This window comes from Culex pipiens, chromosome 3, assembly GCF_016801865.2.
Source record: "Culex pipiens pallens isolate TS chromosome 3, TS_CPP_V2, whole genome shotgun sequence".
In the NCBI taxonomy this organism is placed as follows: Eukaryota; Metazoa; Arthropoda; class Insecta; order Diptera; family Culicidae; genus Culex; species Culex pipiens.
Window position 1 is genome coordinate 28,993,552 of NC_068939.1, and position 23,625 is coordinate 29,017,176.

The 23,625-nt window shown below is 33.6% G+C and overlaps 1 protein-coding gene across 2 annotated transcripts in view; it reads left to right on the forward strand.

Moving 5' to 3' along the window:
- The window catches only part of LOC120426050 (uncharacterized), a 178,616-nt gene extending 156,570 nt beyond the window's left edge, over positions 1-22,046 (forward strand). For both annotated transcript variants that reach the window (XM_039590743.2, XM_039590738.2), the window contains exons 3-7: positions 10,163-10,357; positions 10,435-10,600; positions 10,885-11,181; positions 14,735-16,223; positions 20,753-22,046. In XM_039590743.2, coding sequence (XP_039446677.1) covers positions 10,163-10,357; positions 10,435-10,600; positions 10,885-11,181; positions 14,735-16,223; positions 20,753-21,513 — 2,908 coding nt within the window. In that variant the 3' untranslated portion in view covers positions 21,514-22,046. The remainder of the gene's footprint in view (positions 1-10,162; positions 10,358-10,434; positions 10,601-10,884; positions 11,182-14,734; positions 16,224-20,752) is intronic.
- Positions 22,047-23,625: the final 1,579 nt, after the last annotated feature.

The following is a 23,625-nucleotide window of genomic DNA, read 5'->3' on the forward strand; positions in this document are numbered from 1 at the left end:
CAGTTATACTAAAACAGTGAACTTTTTGAAAATATCCCGATTCTGAAAATGCTTCAATTTTTAAGGAGTTTTTGGAGCCTGCAATGATTCAAGGGAAACAATTATGCAACAAATGATGGTAACTGACTCTAACAGATGCCCTGATATGACTTTTAACAGTATAGAGCCGTTGGGCACCCTTTAGTGCCATTGACATAGGTTTTATTTTATTAATTTATTTTGACCGAATCACTCAAGATGATGTTTCTCTAAAATGACTAATTTTATCAAAATTTATAAACTTTTTCGATCGGGCGTATTCAAGAGGGACTTCTAACGATGCTTTTGGCACAGGGTTGGATATTTTAAACTGTTCCGTTTTAAGATATAAGGTATGAAATAAAGGTAAATTTTGTACCAAAAATATATCCATTATTGTAGTTCACCAATACCCAGTTTTGGCGAACTGCAAAAAACTGTCATGAAAATATCTTCAAAACATACTGAACTAACACCATGATACATATAAAAATCAGTTTGCTAAATACCTTTTAGAATGGAACCAATTTTCTGTGAAAATATGCACATGTCGCATTTTTTTATGGGCCATACTGAGCAGTTCTCTCAGATTTCGGTCATTCGATTTTTTTTGTATTTTTTAATCCAACTGAAACTTTTTTGGTGCCTTCGGTATGCCCAAAGAAGTCATTTTGCATCATTAGTTTGTCCATATAATTTTCCATACAAATTTGGCAGCTGTGCATACAAAAATGATGTATGAAAATTCAAAAATCTGTATCTTTTGAAGTAATTTTTTTATCGATTTGGTGTCTTCGGCAAAGTTGTAGGTATGGATATGAACTACACTGAAAAAATATGATACACGGTAAAAAAAAATATCAATATTACGCCCTTTTTAAATGTTTACCTCGGTTTAAAAAAATGAAAATATTTTTTTCGAAAAGATCGGAAAATTTCACGAATGTTTCATATTAAAACATTGTAAATCGGACTATTAGTTGCTGAGATATCGACATTAGAAAATGGTGGGTTGTTTAGGTGAGACTTAGAAAACATCAATTTTCCTGTTCTTAAACCTTTGCATTGCAATATATAAGCAACTAAAGGTCGTATCAACAAAGTCCGAAGAAGCAAATTATAGAGAATTTTTTCAGCTTTTTAAAATATTTTTTTCAAAAGTGGGCAAACATGTGCACTAATTTTAAAAATTGAAAAACTGCGACTATTTTCAAAAAAGTCACATAAAAATGGATTTAACTTGAAAACAGTGCATTTTATCAAAATTTCATTAAAGTACTTTTTGATTGCAAATTTGATTTTACATCGAAAAATGAATTTGAAAAATTTTTGCGACCTATATTTCGATTTTTTTGAAAAAATCAGTGTTGATTAAAAAATTCATAACTCGGTCAAAGATTTTTTGCACAACCTGGAAATTTCTGAAAAGTTGGCATTAGATGTCCTCTAAAACATATCAAAAAATAAAAATAAATAAAAATAGTGTTTTTTTGCAAATCAAGTTTTAGTGACAAAAAGTTAAATAAAAAATCACCAAAAAAATTTTACTGTGTATCATATTTTTTCAGTGTAGTACATATCCATACCTACAACTTTGCCGAAGACACCAAATCGATCAAAAAATTCCTTCAAAAGATACAGATTTTTGAATTTTCATGCATCATTTTTGTATGGACAGCTGCCAAATTTGTATGGAAAATATATGGACAAACTAATGATGCAAAATGGCTTCTTTGGGCATACCGAAGGCACCAAAAAAGTTTCAGTCGGATTAAAAAATACAAAAATTAAAATTCTAAAAAAAAGACCGATTTCGTAGAGAACTGCTCTACTGTAATACAAACTTTGTCTCAATCGGAGCTAATGTTTCATGATAATCGAATAATCTTTTTAATGCTTTTAGTTTCAGTGGAAAGGTCAATGCGTAATTTATGTAATGTAGAAATTAGATTTAATTTCGTAAAGTGTTTCAAGTTCACACACTTTGCATTTGTCTTCCAACGCAAACATTTGCTAAACAATCATGAAGGTGTCCGCATGTTTCATACTATTTTTATTGGGAATGCAGGTGAGCTCACCAAGTCCTTTGGATAACGTCCTGAGAGCAATCGAGTTCCTGATAAGCGTGATACCCGGAGTGTTTAGCTGTGTTTTTTACGATGCTACGCCACAGAATAAACGCTACAACATCGTGGACGTGATACTACGATCACCACGATTGAACTACATAAACAAGTATGTCATCACAAATGCTAACCGCAGTGCACAAATTAAGAATCTACCATGGAATCCTTCGTTGCTACTCATCTACGCTGGAAACAATCACACTCATTTAGGGATTACCGAAGTGATTGGAGATATAATGTCGGTGACCTACTCATTCGATCCCTCAACAAAGGTTCTGGTGCTCTTGGATGAGTTCAAATCACCAGTGTATAATGAAATGAAATCATTGATTGTTTATGTTCAATTTATCTACTCAACTTTTATTGACAGTTCCGCGAGAATCGTCTATCAATGCAATGCAGTGCACTGCTTCCGCCGACCAAAGGAACAACATCCAATGTATTTATTTACGTGGAAACGTCGATGGCTCAAAGGACGAAAAATCACCTACATTGAGACTTATCAATACAGGTTCGATTGGCATATGCAATGGCTTGAGGAAACTGCTCGATACCTCAATACGAAGGTTGTTGAATTTCCATATAATTGCAGTGCATCGAAACAAGCAAACCTGCTGTGCAAAATTAAACATGAAGAAACTTCCGACGGAGCCGATATGCTTTTACATACCATGCTCTTCGCTAGGGATATTCCGATGGGTTTCAAATTCCTATTCACAAGCCTGATGATTTCCTCAAGATTCGTTGTTCCGAGGGACAGACCTCTCAACACCGCTGAGCTACTGTTCATGCCATTTAGCTGGCAAGTTTGGATCACAATTGTGATGATTTTTGTGGCGGCGGAAATGTTAAAGCTACTGTTCCCCAACACGTTTGAAAACAATCCATTCCTGCTCGTGGTGTGTGGCTTTGAACGACTCGATCTGCACCAAGCAGGTCGGTGGGAGAAAATTCTTCTCCTGCCCCTGATCATCTTGATGTTTTTCATGTCGAATGCCTTCGAGACAAAGATCATATCTCTGATGGTGAGTAAGCCGTCGATTCAGCGCATCAAGACAATGGATGACCTTCGCCAATCGGGGCTCAAAATGTACGTAGATCTAGAAGAAAGTCCGCATCATGTCAACGATACCCTTGTCGGAAGCATGGTTGTACAAGGAAACTCGCTGGAGCCAAACGAAGCAGTGTCTGATGCTGCGTTACGCCTAAACACTGATTGGGTTGATGCAATGGTGGATATTGCGTATGATTACAAGCGTATGCAACCGTATTACGTGGCACTTGATCAAGAGTTCTATGATGGTCCAGAGCTGTTTCAGACTTCACTGAGGAACCAATTGATTCCGTATTTACGCTTCATGCACATAACGCTGGTGGAATCTGGAATCTTGGATCTGTGGAAGCAACAGTGGAGAAATCGGTTACGATTGATATATATTGGCCGTAGACCTAGGCGAGATATCAACGACAAGGTAGAACTAAACTTTGATGACATGAAACCGGCTTGGCTGAGCTTGGGGATTGGATTGAGTGTTGGCTTCGTTGGATTTCTATTAGAGCTCGTTATGAATCAATTCGACGTAACGCAATAATTCACTAATGGTTTTCTCAACATGTTTGACAAATAAAGCTTCATTATTCATTTCTTTTGATAGGGTTGCCAGAAATTTAAGTTTTTGTGCTCGTCGAAAAGGTGTTTTGATTACCCATTAGCATGGCTCACGGATATATGAAAAAGACAAAAGTGTTTAATTTCGAAAGTCTTGACCGGAATTTTGAAGCAATATGGCCCCAGAAGCTAGCCTGAAAATTTGAGCGCATTTGGTTAAGGTTTACCATTGACCTGAAGTTAGTATTGAACTTCAAAAAATTTACTATGAGAAATTTTCACTTTTTAACTCTACTTACCCGGGCAGACGGTAATAACAAAATTCATGCCATTTCAATAACAAATACTGTTAAAATAACAGAAAGTATTATGGAATCTTCTTGATAAATCCATTTTTGCATAAAGATTTAATAACAGTTTATGTTATCATAACACAAATTGTTATTGGTTTGATATTGGGTGAAAGCCAAAACAACTTGGGAATAATATTTTCTGTTATGGAAGAATACCTCCAACTGTTATTAGGATGATCGGATCAGTTGTTAAAATAACAAAAAACAATAACAAAGATTTGTTCGAAGAATAACTAAAAATTTCATTAGTCTGTTATTACAATAACAATTCAATAACAAAAAAATCATAACGACGAATAACAAATCTTGTTATAAATAACATAAAATGTTATTGGCTTAGTATTTTCAATTATCAAAAAATGTTATTCCCAAGTTATTTCCGTCTGCTCGGGTAGAGAAAGTTTTCCAAAACCCTATCTTATTTTCCTATTCTTAGCTTTCTTATAGGTTTTGATCCGGGGAACAACTTTGTAGAGCATCGCTAAGCGCTAGGAATTGATCCCGAAAAGATACAGGATATTTATTAGAGTATGGAAAAAAATAAAACGTGCTCTGAAAATTCACCTGTACCTTTCCGGGATTAATTCCTAGCGCTTTGCGATGTTCTACAAAGTTGTTCCCCGAATCTAAACCTATAAGAAACCCCAATTTGAGATAATTTCAAAGGGCATAGGAAAACTTCCTTGAAGAAGAGTTAAAAAGTGAAAAATAAATAAAGTAAATTTATTGTCAATGCACAGTCCAGATCTCAAAACTAAGTGGAAAATGGATTTTACGAAAAATCGTGAAGTTTTGGAGCTTTGGTGTCTCCAGAAGAGTTGTTGCAAATGAAAAGGGGCAACTTATGGTTTGGTTGAAAACTAGGTGGTTCACGATTAGGGTGATTTTGAAAATCTAACTTTTCAGGAATATTTTTGGGAATTTTTTCGTCTTCTAAAAAGTTGTAAGGCTTGCCAATTCAAGAAACCTTCAAAAATCTGTTTTTTGAACGTGGCAATTCAGGGTTAAGTTTTTGAGAAAAGTGTTGTTGGGACACTTTTAGAGCTCTAAAAAACAAACATTTTCATTTTTTGACAAGTCAATTTGGGCTTAAGGGTCAAAAGTAACTGCCATTTTAAGGTAAAAAAGATGCAAATTTAAAACTTAAATATCTCGAAAAGGCGCAGGCCAAATTTTAAGCGCCAGGTTGCATTTGAAAGAGGTCCAAGTTTATGTTTTTCTAAGTAATTGTGCCCGCTGAATCTGAATCTGCCCTAAGAATTGAGACAAAGTGTCAACAAATCTATTTTTGGTCATATTTTGGGTTTCCATGTAAAATTATCATTTAAACCCAAAATATATCCATAAATCGATTTGTTGACAATTTGGCTCAATTCTGAGGGCAGATTCAGATACAGCGGGCAAAATTACATGAGAAACATATAATTGAACAATTTTCAAATTTCTTTATGGTGGTCCCAAATGGTTTTCCCTGAAAATTAGACTTTTTCAAATGAAGATATCTCGAAAAACACCCCTGAGATTTTTTCAGCGTTTGTAGTGCTAGATCTCTTCTTTCAAATGCAACCTGGCGCTTAATATTTGCATCTTTTTTACCTTAAAATGGCTGTAACTTTTGACCCTTAAGCCCAAATTGACTAGTCAAAAAGTGAAAATGTTTGTTTTTAGAGCTCTAAAATATCACTTTTCTCTAAAACTCAACCTTGAATTGCCACGTTCAAAAAACAGATTTTTGACGGTTTCTCAGGGGCTTTCTATAAATTTGGTTGTAGAAGGCGTAGATTATGAGATAAAATTTAATTTTGCGATCTGGACCACTGTGCAATGGTGGAAGTATTAAACCTTAACCAAATGCGCTCAAAATTTCAGGCTAGCTTCTGGGGTTATAGTGCTAGTAAATTCCTTTTGAGGCTCACGAAATTGATCACATATATCCGTGAGCCATTCTATTACCCATCCAATGATGGGTTGCATGATAGATCCGGACAACGTTTTCATCAAAATATCTGAAATCCGGCCTCAAAAAGTGTAGAATAACACTCAAGTGCTCATAGCTAGGGTTATCAGATCTTCAATTTTTAAGGCTCATTGGATAGCTATTTCAGATACCTTTTAAAAATACATAACAGGACGGTTTTTTTTTTCTAAACTACCCTTTTCACAATCTTCTGAATATAATGGTTTTTTAGCATATCTTTTGAAGTCTTGAGTAAATTTTCAAAACAACCTAAGAGTAATAATAACATGCTCGAAAAACACGTTTTAGACCAGTTTTATAAACGCTGTATCTTTATTTAGGAGCAAGCTAGCACCAAACTCTCTTGAGCAATTCTCTACAAAACCGGCCGATTTCGACCATTTTTATTTTTTGTATTTTTTTATTTGGCTCAAACTTTGTGGGGGCCTTCCCTATGACCAAAGAAGCCATTTTGCATCATTAGTTTGTCCATATAAATTTCCATACAAATTTGGCAGCTGTTCATACAAAAATGGTACGTAAATATTCGAAAATCTGTAACTTTTGAAGGAATTTTTTGATCAATTTGGTGTCTTCGGCAAAGTTGTAGGTATTGTTAAGGACTATTTAGAAAAAAATAGATACACGGAAAAAAAAATTACCCGATTTTTTTATAAACTTTTTTTTCACAAAAACTCAAATTCCCAAAATACGTATTTTTTTATTTTCGAGATTTTTTGATATGTTTTAGGGGACAAAAATCCGCAACTTTTGAGCTATAGAGAAACATGGTCAAAAAATCTGCCGCCGAGTTATGATTTTTTGAAAAACTGGTGATTTTTGGAAAAAATCGAAATTTCATTCAAAAAATTTTTTTGACCTCATTTTTTATGCAAAATTGAATTTGCAATCGAAAAGTACTTTACAGATTTTTTGATAAAGGGCCCCGTTTTCAAGATATAGCCACCGAAAGTTTGATTTCAGCGAAATATTTGCAGTTTTTCGATTTTTAAAAATAGTGACCATGAGTGACCATCTCTAAAAATATTTTTTTTGAAAAGTTCAGAAAATTTGCTATAAAATTGTCTAAGAGACATCGAAGATTGGACCTCTGGTTGTTGAGATACAGCGGCTTAAAGAAAAAGAAACACGAAAATTGAAGTTTTCCAAGTCTCACCCAAACAGCCCACGATTTTCTAATGACGATATCTCAGCAATTAATGGTTCAATTTTCAATGTTAATACATGAAACATTCGTGAAATTTTCCGATCTTTTCGAAAAAAATATTTTGAAAATTTTTAAATCAAGACTAACATTTCAAATGGGCATAATATTCAATGTTTGGCCCTTTTAAAATGTTAGTCTTGATTTAATTTTTTTCAAAATATTTTTTTCGAAAAGATCGGAAAATTTCACGAATGTTTCATGTATTAACATTGAAAATTGAACCATTAGTTGCTGAGATATCGTCATTAGAAAATCGTGGGCTGTTTGGGTGAGACTTGGAAAACTTCAATTTTCGTGTTTCTTTTTCTTTAAGCCGCTGTATCTCAACAACCAGAGGTCCAATCTTCGATGTCTCTTAGACAATTTTATAGCAAATTTTCTGAACTTTTCAAAAAAAATATTTTTAGAGATGGTCACTCATGGTCACTATTTTTAAAAATCGAAAAACTGCAAATATTTCGCTGAAATCAAACTTTCGGTGGCTATATCTTGAAAACGGGGCCCTTTATCAAAAAATCTGTAAAGTACTTTTCGATTGCAAATTCAATTTTGCATAAAAAAATGAGGTCAAAAAAATTTTATGTATGAAATTTCGATTTTTTCCAAAAATCACCAGTTTTTCAAAAAATCATAACTCGGCGGCAGATTTTTTGACCATGTTTCTCTATAGCTCAAAAGTTGCGGATTTTTGTCCCCTAAAACATATCAAAAAATCACGAAAATCAAAAAATACGTATTTTGGGAATTTGAGTTTTTGTGAAAAAAAAGTTAATAAAAAAATCGGGAAATTTTTTTTTTCCGTGTACCTATTTTTTTCTAAATAGTCCTTAACAATACCTACAACTTTGCCGAAGACACCAAATTGATCAAAAAATGCCTTCAAAAAATACAGATTTTCGAATATTTACGTACCATTTTTGTATGAACAGCTGCCAAATTTGTATGGAAATTTATATGGACAAACTAATGATGCAAAATGGCTTCTTTGGTCATAGGGAAGGCCCCCACAAAGTTTGAGCCAAATCAAAAAATACAAATAAAATCCATTTCCGGTTTTGGTAGAGAATTGCTCTCTTCGGGAAAGCTGTAGAGCATGTTTGAGAGAAACCAAATATGAATTCGAATTTAATGTAACGTGAAACGTGGATTTTTAAAATATTAAAATAAAAATAATTTCAATTTTTGCTTTATGCGTGTTTTTAAAACCGCCTTGAGTCAGGGGTCTTCAAAACACCCAAAATGCAAAAAAAAATTAAAATTTTGTTTACAGGACCTTTAAAAAAAAACTCCAGAATTTTTAAATATCAAAATCCAAAAAAGTTATTTTTTCTATACAAATTCCTTAAGAAATTTTGCAGCAAAGCTAACAGACAAATGTCGCCACCTATGAACAAGTAGCGTAAACCAATGATTTTTTGAAAAAAAATATGTTTTTACCTTCAAAATTAACATTTTTATAAAACTTATGCTGGATTCAGATAAGAAAAATTATTTCCAACATTTTGGTGTACAACTTTCCAATATTTGTTTGATTTGTCTATGAGAAAACTGTAAATTTAGAAAAAGATAGTAATTTGGACTATTTGGCAAGAAAGTCTGTCAAAAATCGATAAAAAATGTTGAATATACGTTAACACATCTGTTATCAACTCATCGCCGTCGTGCTAACTTGTCGCACGTGCATTTTGTGCCAAATTGTGTTAAGAACGCCATTTTGTGCAGCTAACAATGCCTCATCTTTTGATCTTCACAGATCCCCAAAATTCGATTTCAATCCTGAGATATTCAAGAGAAACCGAAAAAACTCCGTGGCATTGTTGTCACTCTACATACAAAAGAAGTTTCAATCATGTCGTGCTATCTTGTCACTCTCTGAAAATTGATGTATGTAAGTGCGACAACTGGCCATAGGGATTTCAGGTCAGAACGCGTTTGACGTACGTACAAGTTAGACTACCGTAGGCATTTGTAATTATAACTCGGGACTCCAGCAACCAACTTCAACCAAACTTCAAGACAATGCACAGAATGGTCAGCCAAACAAAACGTGTTTGTTATTGTTTACATTGCGTGCTGTAGTTTTTGTTTATTCAAGGTCAAACATTTAAACGCGTTTTTCTCGGAATGGCGGGTGCGACAAAATAGCACGACAGCGTCGAACTATATAACTGTTTATTTCATTGATATATTAGTCTTCTCATTGAAAGATGCCGGCGACAAAATTGGGCGAAATGTTCATCGCCCGGAGATCGCGAGTTGGCGCGAGCGAATGAACACCGCGAAAAAAGATTCGGGGGTGGGGTTAAATGATCATTGCGTCATTCGGTTTAATTGAAAAATAATTATTTTTTCGTAAATATCGCTACTTTGATGATGCGTAATTCATTTTTACAGTAAATTTGGCATTGTTACATCAAATTTAACCTTTCAAACGCACTAGAATGGCCAAATTTTAAAACAGCAATGTTTGCCAATTTGACCGTTTTACCCCCAATTCCCCTTGTAGAACAAAAGAAAAGTTCATCCGCGGTCTGTCAGCAGCGCGCTGATTTGTTTGCTGGATCAACATTTGGAAATGTCGAACGTCGAAGGAAATCGCTCAAAAAAATTGGAAATTAACCGATTTAAAAGTTACACACACACGTACACAGGGAAACGAGTTTGTCGTGTTCCAAAACATGTTTTTTAAAGGAAAAGTTTTCAATTTTTTGCTCGCCCAAAATTTGATGTTCATTATTTTAAAGCAAAAAAAAATAAAATTATATTCACTATACGAATGTGAGGAAGGCCATATTCTGAACAGATTCAACAACAAAAATATTGTAAAAAAAAACAATAACTAATAACTAAGTTTCTTGTTTCCTCCTCCAGCTACCTTCAGGACTGGAAGGAGCGCGCCTGCCTCCGGGTGGACGAACTCGAGGTCCTGTTCAGCAACATCCAGGAGGTGTGGGACTTCAACTCGCGCCTGCTGAGCAGCCTCAACGAGACCAAAGGTGACCCGGTGCTGATCTCCGGCTGCTTCATCGACCTGCACGAGGACTTTGACTGTTACACAACGTACTGGTAGGTCTTGGGAACGGCTTTTTCTTGTACAAGACTTCTAAATCCACTCACTTGACCCCTCCTCCTTCTCGTTACAGCACTCGCTACCCGGAGGCCATCGCCCTGTTGACCAGCCTGCTGCAGGCGACCCACACGAACGCGCTGCTCATCCACACGCAAAAGATGCTGAACCACAACCTCCCGTTGGGATCGTACCTGCTGAAGCCGGTCCAGCGGATTCTCAAGTACCATCTGCTGCTCGATGTAAGTCGCCGACGACGACGGGTTACGTCAGACCAAATCAATTTCAATCAGCGCACTCGCTATTAATGTGCCGCGAAGGTCATCGCTGTGAGGAATGCATTCACTTTATGGCGTTGCACTTTCACGCTAAAGACAACGACCAGCCGCGGCAATAAATCATCCATTGAGTCAATTCTGCCGTCTCATCAGTAGCGATCAGGGCTTAATTATGTGTTACATCGCGAGAGCGAGAAGGCAGGCAGTGTTGCCAGTTTCAACAACTTCGTTTGCTCTTTCCATTTCAGAACCTCCGGAAGCACTGCGACGACAAGCAGGTGGCGCATGCCCACGAGCTCATGAAGAACGTGGCGCACAACATCGACCAGGTCAAGAAGAAGCTGGAGCAGCAGAGCCGCGTCAAGGAGCTGGCCGGGATCGTGGACGGATGGCTGGGGCCGGATTTGTCCGTGCTCGGGGAGTTGCGGCAGGAGGGACTGCTGAGTGAGCACGCCAAGCCGCGGGTCGTGCTGCTGTTCCAGACGATGCTCATCATCACCAAGCCCAAGGAGGACAAGCGGCTGCAGTTTCGCGCTTATATTCCGGTGAGTGCGGGTTGGGAAGTTGGTTTCTTAATTTTTTAGTGGATTATTTCAGTTGTTTGTTGAAAGCTTTCCAAATTTTAAAATTTCGTTGTAAAGGAATTCTTTTTTTCGATTTTTAATGTTGTATTTTTGATTTGGATAAAACTTTTTTCATGCATTATCTATGTCAAAGGAGGCAAATTAGCATCAAAATTTCTCCATATAAATCTCCAAACAATTTTGTAGGTTGGTCACTTGTTCAAGCTCATCTGCAAACCATCAGCTTGCTTGGTTGCATGAGCGTCGCGACGCCTCCTTCAATCTCTTCTGCAGTAGCAGCAAGGGCTGCCAGAAATGCTTAAAAAAAAGTTGAAGTTTTCAGCGGTGGTGTTCTAAATTCTGTAACATTTTTAATAGTAGACGGATCTTTTCGGCAAAGCTGTACTCTGATTTTTTTAAATTCAAAAATCGTCAAGAAGCTCAAAACTAGCAAAAACTGTTGCAAACCAATCAAGCTCATATTTGGGATTCTGGCTCAGTACAACTAGCGGATAAATGCCCGCAACATTTACTCATTTAGTTTCATTCAACTGGTCATACAATATCTTGAGATGAGATTTTCTGATCGGTTTGGTGTCTTTGACAAATTTATACGATGAAAACTTTTCAGAAAAATTGGTACACGAAAATAACCCAATGTTTTTAAATTTATACCGAAAAATATCAATACATCTTTTACGCTAAATTTAGAGTTTAGGATAATGCAATAACTGGTACCGGAGATACATTTTTTTTGAAAAATAATATATTTTTGAAAAATTGTAAATGATGTCAAACAATATTTAAAGAATATTTTTTTAAATGCAAAAATGACCAATTTCCATGACTTTATATTACAAAAAAATTAAGATACAAAACATAACCCCCTGACAAAAAAAGTCACTACAAAAAAAATGAGCTCAATTTTGTGAAATTTTGCAGAATTTTCATCAGCATTTTTTTTAGATTGGAGTATTTTAAGAAAGATTAGGCAAAATTCCATTTATAACAGCTTTTTTTTAACATTTGTTATTTATAATTTCCTGAAATCCAAAAAGATTCCAGGGTGCTTAACACCAAACCAAAATTCACGGCCAAGGACAAATTTTACGGGTCTCATGTTTCTCCATGTTTTTCTTGATTTGAATGTTATAAAACTCAACTCATTATAAATTTTCTGATCTTTTAAATAAAAAAAAATAAAAAGAAAAAAATATAATTTCAATGGCGTACTTCAGCAACTTGTCGAACTTACAAATTTCAAGAAAAGATAAAATTCCATAGGAAATTTCAGGCTTTCTATTTTTAGCATGATGTTTTTCCGTCATAACTACCTTTAAAATAGAAAAAAAGTTTTATTTTTAAATGTTTCTCTTAAAATGCCATTTTGTTTAAACAACATGTTATTTATCACAATGTGACGTAAACGTCAAAAATCATTATAAAAAATCGAAACTAAAATTTTCAAGCTATGAACATGAAAATATATTTAAAAAAAATCACTGAAAATTGTAAAAATTCATCCATTTGAGCTTTTTACATGAATTGTTACAAAAATATCGTTTGTAAGCTAGCAAAATGGAAATTACCAAAAAATACGTCTTCCCATTTACAAACCTGACAGCCATTTTTGTTATGATAAAAACAGTAAAACCTTGCTTAATCCACCTTTGGACCTTCCCACGGACCTTCCTCACATTAATATACTCTTGATAGGGTTGTCAGATTTTCATTGGAATGGTCTTTTTATTACCTATCCAACGATGGGTCGCAGGACAGATCAGGACAACGTTTTCATCAAAATATCTGAGATCTGGCCTCTGGAAAGTGTATAAAAACACTTAAGTGCTTATAACTTTTGATAGGGTTGTCAGATCTTCAATGTTTTGGACTCGTTAGAAAGGTCTTTTCAATAACTTTCTTAAAAAATGTCTAGCATGACGGGTCTCACCAAAACTACCCTTTTTACAATCTTCCGGACTTTAGTCAAAATCGTTTTTTTAGCACAACTTTTGAATTACTTTAATAACCTTAATAATTTTCAATAGGGACTTATGGGACCCCAAGACGAATCGAATGAGGCCAGAGCGGCCCAAGTCGGTTCAGCCATTGTAAAAATTCATCCATTTGAGCTTTTTACATGAATTGTTACAAAAATATCGTTTGTAAGCTAGCAAAATGGAAATTACCAAAAAATACGTCTTCCCATTTACAAACCTGACAGCCATTTTTGTTATGATAAAAACAGTAAAACCTTGCTTAATCCACCTTTGGACCTTCCCACGGACCTTCCTCACATTAATATACTCTTGATAGGGTTGTCAGATTTTCATTGGAATGGTCTTTTTATTACCTATCCAACGATGGGTCGCAGGACAGATCAGGACAACGTTTTCATCAAAATATCTGAGATCTGGCCTCTGGAAAGTGTATAAAAACACTTAAGTGCTTATAACTTTTGATAGGGTTGTCAGATCTTCAATGTTTTGGACTCGTTAGAAAGGTCTTTTCAATAACTTTCTTAAAAAATGTCTAGCATGACGGGTCTCACCAAAACTACCCTTTTTACAATCTTCCGGACTTTAGTCAAAATCGTTTTTTTAGCACAACTTTTGAATTACTTTAATAACCTTAATAATTTTCAATAGGGACTTATGGGACCCCAAGACGAATCGAATGAGGCCAGAGCGGCCCAAGTCGGTTCAGCCAGTGCTGAGATAACCGAGTGCATATTTTTCGGTGCACAGACCAACATCCCTCACACACACAGACATTTGCTCAGAATTTGATTCTGAGTCGATATGTATACGTTAAGGTGGGTCTTGGAGGTCAAATTAAGAAGTTCATTTTTCCAGTGATTTTATAGCCTTTCCTCAATAAGATGAGGAAGGCAAAAACTGAGAATTTTGAAAATTCGTGGCTTTTTGTTCGCTCAAATTCAAATATATCGGCTTTGCAAGGACATCTATTGAGAGTCCGGGAAGTTTCCTACAACCTTTTTTTAACCTTTCTTTTAAATTGTGACGCTCTAAATTGATTCAGCCGTTCCGGAGATCAAATCGATCAAAATCGAAGAAAAACGCAATTTTTTAGACCGCCCTATTTGGGATAGGAGCACCCTAATCGCCAAACAAAAAAATACGGGTCTAATTATTTGGGCCAAATAACCCCCACTCCAAATTAGAGCCAAATCGGAGCACTTTTGATTTGGAGACTTCTTGTTTGACGTGGAATGGCTGTAGGTATATAAGATTAGATTCGAAAATTTAAATTATTTAATTAAATCGTTGTCTTGATACAAAACAATAATTGACTTTTTTTTGATAAGGTCCTATAAACAAAAGTAAACATTGAGTGTATCCCGCTTACTCCGATGGACTTTGACATAAGGTGTGAAAGGGATACACTCAATGTTTACATTTGTTTATAGGACCTTATCAAAAAAAAGTCAAGAATTGCACTGTATAGAGTGTGCCTTCAAAGTAGGTCAAAAATAATCAGATTAATCAACGATTTCCTTCCTCCCTTCTTCCAGTGCAAGAACCTCATGCTGGTGGAGCATCTGCCGGGCGAGCCGACCAGCTTCAACGTGATCCCGTACAACGACCCCAAGGGCCAGATCAAGCTGACGGCTCGGAACCGCGACCAAAAGCGCCTCTGGTCCCAGCAGATCAAACAAGCGATGCTCGAGCACTTTGACATCCCGAAGCGGGCCAAAGACCTGGTGCTGCAGCTGGGCGACGAAGACGACAAGAACCCATCGACGGGAGCAGCGAGCTGGAAGTGGCCAGGACATCACGCGTCGTCCTCGACGCCGGACTATCTGGAGCGAAGGCAGCAGTTCCGGCGGAGCGAGATGCGGATGAGGTCGAAGAAGCAGCGCAAGAACACGATCGCCAGCAGCATCTCGCTGGACGGGATTTCGCAGAAGGACTTGAAGCAACCGACGTTTCAGTCGTACTCGAAGGATTTGGAGAAGAAGGAGGGAGATGGCGGTAGCTGCAAGTGCGACGTGGTCAAGAAGGAGCTGGAGCAGAAGCAGACGGCGCTTAGTAGGAGCAGGTCGGAGACGAGAGATTCTGGGAGAAGCGACGAGGAGATCTTTGCCAAAGCGATGCATGAGCGGAGCAGGTTCGCGACGCAGGGTCGGAGGAAAACGAAGGAGAGTTTCGTGGATGTCAAGTCGTACAATACGACGACCATTCCGAAGCGCATTGCGACGATCCGGAAGAGCAGGTCGAAGACGTTGACGGGTAATTCGACGTTCTACACGGATTTGGAGGGTGGAGCGGAGGACGACACGACGACGGTGTTGAAGATCGTCGAGTCCACGGACAACTTGAGCATCGTAGACGGGGGTGTTGGTGGGGAAAAAGAGGAGGTTGGTAGGGAACTAGGAGAAGAAACTCCGAGAAGGGACTCGGACATAATTTCTCAACTAGTTTTAGAGAAGAACGAGTTCCGGAAGAAATCCTCCAAGAAAAAGTCATTCGACTCGCGATCGCTGTCCTGCGCGAGCCAGGACGAAGATGGTGACCATCGAGAAGACGAAGTCCCCGAACTCCCCCGCACCGAACCCCCCGCCGATGACGAAGAGGAAGCCGAATTCCGCAAGGTAGACGAGCTGAACAAAAAGTCCGAAGACCTGCTCAACCGGCTAAGCGAAATCCAAAGCGATCTCCCGTCGCCGGAACCAATCTACGAGTCGCTCCTCCGGAACGTCCACGTGCCGTACAAGTACGCCCCACCCCTGACCCGCTCCGTGTCGCAGCAGTACGGCAAACCAGGCAACAGCCCGAAGAAGAATCGGCCTGAGTCGGATTACGTGACGCTGGCCTACTCCGAGAATGGGCTGGTCAACATCGAGGCCGATTGTGTTGTTGTTCCCAAGTCGGCGGTCGCCCAGTTGCGAAACAGCGATACGAACATCAACTATCATCATCACCACCAGCCCTGGAATCGACCGGGGGAGGATGCCGGCACGGTGCAGGACACCCAGTCGGAGATTGTCCACCTGGATGAAGGTGAGTGAGTTGGCGAGATTGCAAGAATAATGGCCTTTTTTTTTAGCAATTTGGACCCGGAGAATTTCCCTTATCCTCTTAAAAAGTGAAACATCAATAATTACCGTCTTACAATTCTCCTATTTTTAAACCCTCCCAATTTTTAGTTTTTAGTTTTTAGTTTTTAGTTTTTAGTTTTTAATTTTTAGTTTTTAGTTTTTTGTTTTTAGTTTTTAGTTTTTAGTTTTTAGTTTTTAGTTTTTATTATAGTTTTTATTATAGTTTTTAGTTTTTAGTTTTTAGTTTTTAGTTTTTAGTTTTTAGTTTTTAGTTTTTAGTTTTTAGTTTTTAGTTTTTAGTTTTTAGTTTTTAGTTTTTAGTTTTTAGTTTTTAGTTTTTAGTTTTTAGTTTTTAGTTTTTAGTTTTTAGTTTTAAGTTTTTAATTTTAGTTTTTAGTTTTTAGTTTTTAGTTTTTAGTTTTTAGTTTTTAGTTTTTAGTTTTTAGTTTTTAATTTTTAGTTTTTAGTTTTTAATTTTTAGTTTTTAGTTTTTTGTTTTTAGTTTTTAGTTTTTATTATAGTTTTTAGTTTTTAGTTTTTAGTTTTTAGTTTTTAGTTTTTAGTTTTTAGTTTTTAGTTTTTAGTTTTTAGTTTTTAGTTTTTAGTTTTTAGTTTTTAGTTTTTAGTTTTTAGTTTTTAGTTTTTAGTTTTTAGTTTTTAGTTTTTAGTTTTTAGTTTTTAGTTTTTAGTTTTTAGTTTTTAGTTTTTATTTTTTAGTTTTTAGTTTTTAGTTTTTAGTTTTTAGTTTTTAGTTTTTAGTTTTTAGTTTTTAGTTTTTAGTTTTTAGTTTTTAGTTTTTAGTTTTTAGTTTTTAGTTTTTAGTTTTTAGTTTTTAGTTTTTAGTTTTTAGTTTTTAGTTTTTAGTTTTTAGTTTTTAGTTTTTAGTTTTTAGTTTTTAGTTTTTAGTTTTTAATTTTTAGTTTTTAGTTTTTAGTTTTTAGTTTTTAGTTTTTAGTTTTTAGTTTTTAGTTTTTAGTTTTTAGTTTTTAGTTTTTAGTTTTTAGTTTTTAGTTTTTAGTTTTTAGTTTTTAGTTTTTAGTTTTTAGTTTTTAGTTTTTAGTTTTTAGTTTTTAGTTTTTAGTTTTTAGTTTTTAGTTTTTAGTTTTTAGTTTTAGTTTTTAGTTTTTAGTTTTTAGTTTTTAGTTTTTAGTTTTTAGTTTTTAGTTTTTAGTTTTTAGTTTTTAGTTTTTTAGTTTTTAGTTTTTAGTTTTTAGTTTTTAGTTTTTAGTTTTTAGTTTTTAGTTTTTAGTTTTTAGTTTTTAGTTTTTAGTTTTTAGTTTTTAGTTTTTAGTTTTTAGTTTTTAGTTTTTTAGTTTTTAGTTTTTAGTTTTTAGTTTTTAGTTTTTAGTTTTTAGTTTTTAGTTTTTAGTTTTTAGTTTTTAGTTTTTAGTTTTTAATTTTTAGTTTTTAGTTTTTAGTTTTTAGTTTTTAGTTTTTAGTTTTTAGTTTTTAGTTTTTAGTTTTTAGTTTTTAGTTTTTAGTTTTTAGTTTTTAGTTTTTAGTTTTTAGTTTTTAGTTTTTAGTTTTTAGTTTTTAGTTTTTAGTTTTTAGTTTTTAGTTTTTAGTTTTTAGTTTTTAGTTTTTAGTTTTTAGTTTTTAGTTTTTAGTTTTTAGTTTTTAGTTTTTAGTTTTTAGTTTTTAGTTTTTAGTTTTTAGTTTTTAGTTTTTAGTTTTTAGTTTTTAGTTTTTAGTTTTTAGTTTTTGTTTTTAGTTTTTAGTTTTTAGTTTTTAGTTTTTAGTTTTTAGTTTTTAGTTTTTAGTTTTTAGTTTTTAGTTTTTAGTTTTTAGTTTTTAGTTTTTAGTTTTTAGTTTTTAGTTTTTAGTTTTTAGTTTTTAGTTTTTAGTTTTTAGTTTTTAGTTTTTAGTTTTTAGTTTTTAGTTTTTAGTTTTTAGTTTTTTAGTTTTTAGTTTTTAGTTTTTAGTTTTTAGTTTTTAGTTTTTAGTTTTTAGTTTTTAGTTTTAGTTTTTAGTTTTTAGTTTTTAGTTTTTAGTTTTTAGTTTTTAGTTTTTAGTTTTTAGTTTTTAGTTTTTAGTTTTTAGTTTTTAGTTTTTAGTTTTTAGTTTTAGTTTTTAGTTTTAGTTTTTAGTTTTTTAGTTTTTAGTTTTAGTTTTAGTTTTTAGTTTTTAGTTTTTAGTTTTTAGTTTTTAGTTTTTAGTTTTTAGTTTTTAGTTTTTAGTTTTTAGTTTTAGTTTTTAGTTTTTAGTTTTTAGTTTTTAGTTTTTAGTTTTTAGTTTTTAGTTTTTAGTTTTTAGTTTTTAGTTTTTAGTTTTTAGTTTTTAGTTTTTAGTTTTTAGTTTTTAGTTTTTAGTTTTTAGTTTTTAGTTTTTAGTTTTTAGTTTTTTAGTTTTTAGTTTTTAGTTTTTAGTTTTTAGTTTTTAGTTTTTAGTTTTTAGTTTTTAGTTTTTAGTTTTTAGTTTTAGTTTTTAGTTTTTAGTTTTTAGTTTTTAGTTTTTAGTTTTTAGTTTTTAGTTTTTAGTTTTTAGTTTTTAGTTTTTAGTTTTTAGTTTTAGTTTTTAGTTTTTAGTTTTTAGTTTTTAGTTTTTAGTTTTTAGTTTTTAGTTTTTAGTTTTTAGTTTTTAGTTTTTAGTTTTTAGTTTTTAGTTTTTAGTTTTTAGTTTTTAGTTTTTAGTTTTTAGTTTTTAGTTTTTAGTTTTTAGTTTTTAGTTTTTAGTTTTTAGTTTTTAGTTTTTAGTTTTTAGTTTTTAGTTTTTAGTTTTTAGTTTTTAGTTTTTAGTTTTTAGTTTTTAGTTTTTAGTTTTTAGTTTTTAGTTTTTAGTTTTTAGTTTTAGTTAGTTTTTAGTTTTTAGTTTTTAGTTTTTAGTTTTAGTTTTTAGTTTTTATTTTTTAGTTTTTAGTTTTTAGTTTTTAGTTTTTAGTTTTTAGTTTTTAGTTTTTAGTTTTTAGTTTTTAGTTTTTAGTTTTTAGTTTTTAGTTTTTAGTTTTTAGTTTTTAGTTTTTAGTTTTTAGTTTTTAGTTTTTAGTTTTTAGTTTTTAGTTTTTAGTTTTTAGTTTTTAGTTTTTAGTTTTTAGTTTTTAGTTTTTAGTTTTTAGTTTTTAGTATTTAGTTTTAGTTTTTAGTTTTTAGTTTTTAGTTTTTAGTTTTTAGTTTTTAGTTTTTAGTTTTTAGTTTTTAGTTTTTAGTTTTTAGTTTTTAGTTTTTAGTTTTTAGTTTTTAGTTTTTAGTTTTTAGTTTTTAGTTTTTAGTTTTTAGTTTTTAGTTTTTAGTTTTTAGTTTTTAGTTTTTATTTTTTAGTTTTTAGTTTTTTGTTTTTAGTTTTTAGTTTTTAGTATAGTTTTTAGTTTTTTGTTTTTAGTTTTTAGTTTTTAGTTTTTAGTTTTTAGTTTTTAGTTTTTAATTTTTAGTTTTTAGTTTTTAGTTTTTAGTTTTTAGTTTTTAGTTTTTAGTTTTTAGTTTTTAGTTTTTAGTTTTTAGTTTTTAGTTTTTAGTTTTTAGTTTTTAGTTTTTAGTTTTTAGTTTTTAGTTTTTAGTTTTTAGTTTTTAGTTTTTAGTTTTTAGTTTTTAGTTTTTAGTTTTTAGTTTTTAGTTTTTAGTTTTTAGTTTTTAGTTTTTAGTTTTTAGTTTTTAGTTTTTAGTTTTAGTTTAGTTTTTAGTTTTTAGTTTTTAGTTTTTAGTTTTTAGTTTTTAGTTTTTAGTTTTTAGTTTTTAGTTTTTAGTTTTTAGTTTTTAGTTTTTAGTTTTTAGTTTTTAGTTTTTAGTTTTTAGTTTTTAGTTTTTAGTTTTTAGTTTTTAGTTTTTAGTTTTTAGTTTTTAGTTTTTAGTTTTTAGTTTTTAGTTTTTAGTTTTTAGTTTTTAGTTTTTATTTTTTAGTTTTTAGTTTTTAGTTTTTAGTTTTTAGTTGAGTTTGTTTAAAAGTTTAAAAGTTTAAAAGTTTAAAAGTTTAAAAGTTTAAAAGTTTAAAAGTTTAAAAGTTTAAAAGTTTAAAAGTTTAAAAGTTTAAAAGTTTAAAAGTTTAAAAGTTTAAAAGTTTAAAAGTTTAAAAGTTTAAAAGTTTAAAAGTTTAAAAGTTTAAAAGTTTAAAAGTTTAAAAGTTTAAAAGTTTAAAAGTTTAAAAGTTTAAAAGTTTAAAAGTTTAAAAGTTTAAAAGTTTAAAAGTTTAAAAGTTTAAAAGTTTAAAAGTTTAAAAGTTTAAAAGTTTAAAAGTTTAAAAGTTTAAAAGTTTAAAAGTGTAAAAGTTTAAAAGTTTAAAAGTTTAAAAGTTTAAAAGTTTAAAAGTTTAAAAGTTTAAAAGTTTAAAAGTTTAAAAGTTTAAAAGTTTAAAAGTTTAAAAGTTTAAAAGTTTAAAAGTTTAAAAGTTTAAAAGTGTAAAAGTTTAAACGTTTAAAAGTTTAAAAGTTTAAAAGTTTAAATGCATCTAAATTTTTAGTTTTTCAATTATTTCTAATGTCGGCACAATGTTTAATACATGGTTAAAAAAGACATATTTTCAAATCAATATTTTTTAAATTTTATTGATAAACCCTCTTTCCAGGTCTCAAACCCGCCCACCTCGAGCGCCAGGGCAGTCTCAGCATCAAGTCACCAAAGAACCTGCTCCAAAGATTCATCAGTCTGCACTCATCACCCGCGCCTTCCGGCAGCTGCGACAGCGCCCTGCACCAGCGCAAGATCTCCTGCCCGGAGGAATCGACGACCATCCACATCACCAGCAGCCCCACGATCTACAAGCAGGGGAGCCTCGATTTGGGCTCGCGAATCGCCAACCTGGACTACGCCGACCCGCGGACGCTGTTCCCCCAGCCGGCCAACATCTTCATCAACCGGGGCTCGCTCAAGTCGGCCGACCCGGAGCAACGCGACTCGATCTTCTCGCTGACCTCGTCGAGCGATTCCGTCTGCCAGGGGGGCGGCGTTGATCTGGACGACGATCCGAACGGATTCTACGAAAAGTCCGTCGAGGAGTGTCTCGAGTGCGAGGACTTCCGCGACTCGGCCGTCTACAGCGGGGACGACAACCGGCCGGACGCGGACGACCAGGTCGTGTACGCGTCGATCGAGGAGGTCACCCAGCAGCAGCAGCAACAGCAGAAGCATCTTCTTCAACCTCCTACATCCGTAGCGCGGTCGTCATCGTCAGCTTCGAGTAGTTCCAACGGTGCGGGACCACCGCCTATTCCGGTCAAGCCGGCCCACTTGGAGGGACGAAGAGTGGCCGTGAAGATTGAAGGACCGAAGCAGAGTGAACCACCCTCAAAAGGGTGGGTTTTGCAGCAGGTCAAGAGATTTCAGTGAAACAGCCAAGATAGACTGAAAACAGTGCCTTGGAGTTTTTTTTTTACTTTTAAACCAAATCAAAGCGAATTGTAGGAGGAAGAAATTGTGGTGTTTTACATGTTTTAATGCTAAAACTAAGCGAAATTTAGTGGCAATTTATTGTACATATGAACAGAGAGAGTTTTTCAAAGTTTCCAGATCTATCATATTTATTGTTCAAAAAGTAGCACTATTTATATTTAAAAAAAATCTATTTTAATGTTGTAATCGTTTCCTTAGCAAAAGTCGTTTTACTAACCCAAAAGTAATTTTAGTAGCTTACTAAGCGATAGTTGTTACAACTGTGAGTAATATCAATCTACTTTGTATTCCTGCTAGAAAAGTGAGCGTAAAAGCAGCCATATTTGCAAGCAATAGATTTCATAAGAGTATTGTGGTGAAAAAACCCCGGCGGAAGAGTTTTATCTCGTTCATGCATGAGCAGTTTTAATCAAACCCCTCCTTCTTTAATAAATAACAAAATATATTGTGAATGTTTATGCTGGTAAATACATCACTGTTTTATTTTATTCAATGAGAAATTCCTTTAACGGTGCACATCAACCAGAGCTTTTGCACCTAGATTTTTGTAACAGACATTTTAGTATCTTCAAAACTACGGGTACTATCGAAATATTTTTTTATTCATCCCCTAAAGTACGGTCCACAAAGTAATTTACAACAAAGTTTGATTAATTTTACATTCCCAATATTGCAGGATTGGGTCCGTAAGTTTGACTATTTTGGTATAAGAAGACAACAACTTCCTTCGTTGCTGTGCACCCTTAAATTTGTTTTTTTTTTCAGTCAAATCTTCTTTATTTGTTCAGTTTTACACCTGCATACCGAGACGAACTTATTCTTTCATAACCATCTGTCGGACACTAGCTCAACTAACCTGTTGAAGAGAATCTCTCTCTCAGTTTTTTTCTCCTGGGCTCTCTTCGGCTCAATTCGTCGCCGTCGTGCTAACTTGTCGTACGTGCATTTTGGGCCAAATTGAGTTAAGAACGCCATTTTGTGCAGCTCACAATGCCTCACCTTTTGACCTTCACAGATCCCCAAAATTTGATTTCAATCCTGAGATATTCAATAAAAACTGTGGCAAATGGGCAGTATTCATGATTGCTGAGAGTCGCAGGACTCTCGCCCTTTGCTATTAATAAGTATCCAGCAAAGCAAAGGGTATAGCATGCATTTGATACTGTCAACTCCCATTCGGCTGTGTTCTCGTCGCTGTCATGTTGTAAACTGGAGCCGAGGGAGGTCCTGTTGTGAATTCTAGTTGGAGGTGGTCCGAAGATCATTGAAGAAGGTAGAATTCGCCATCACCCAAGACACGAAGGCACGAAGGATAGACCATGTCTTGGAGGGTGAAAGGATGATAGGATTTAGTGATAATACCACAATTTTAATATTTGTCTTTCTCTCTTATTTCAGACAAAATGTCTGGTCCGAGTCCAAGGTGTTGCAGAAATCTTCCACTATACAGAATGGGGTCTTCCTTCTATCATTTCCTATATTCTGAAAAAGGTGGTGCCCCGAATGTGGACATATAGTTTATCACATTTACTCCATACGGTGTGAACGTGACATGCTGTATGTTTGCTCTTGGTGCATTGGCTATTTTCAAAAACAAGCTAGATTTTTCCTATTCTTTTAAGACAAAATTTAGTAAAATCTATCCATCTATTTATTTTTCTATTGCTATAACTTGTCTCTAACCCCATAAACTTTAACTACTCAATTATTTTAACTTGGAATCGCAATACATTATTGTAGAAATGTAACTGCTGAAAATAATTTGGTAAGAAATTTGGGCATAACTGTTAATATGATTAAAGGTACGTTCAAACTGTTTTATTATATATGTTAGCTATTCAAGTTTGTTTGTCTTGTCCCATTTTTCACAACTTCAGTTGTTTTCTAGTAAGCTTCTCGTTACAAGTTGGTAGTTCTGAAGGTTTCTTTATTCTTTCTTTCTGTGTTAGTCTGTTATTCAATGTTCGATTTTATTTTACATTGTACTTATCCCATTTTTTCTCTCTTTTTCTCTTTCATGTACCTTGCGAGCATACGATGACCGAAAAA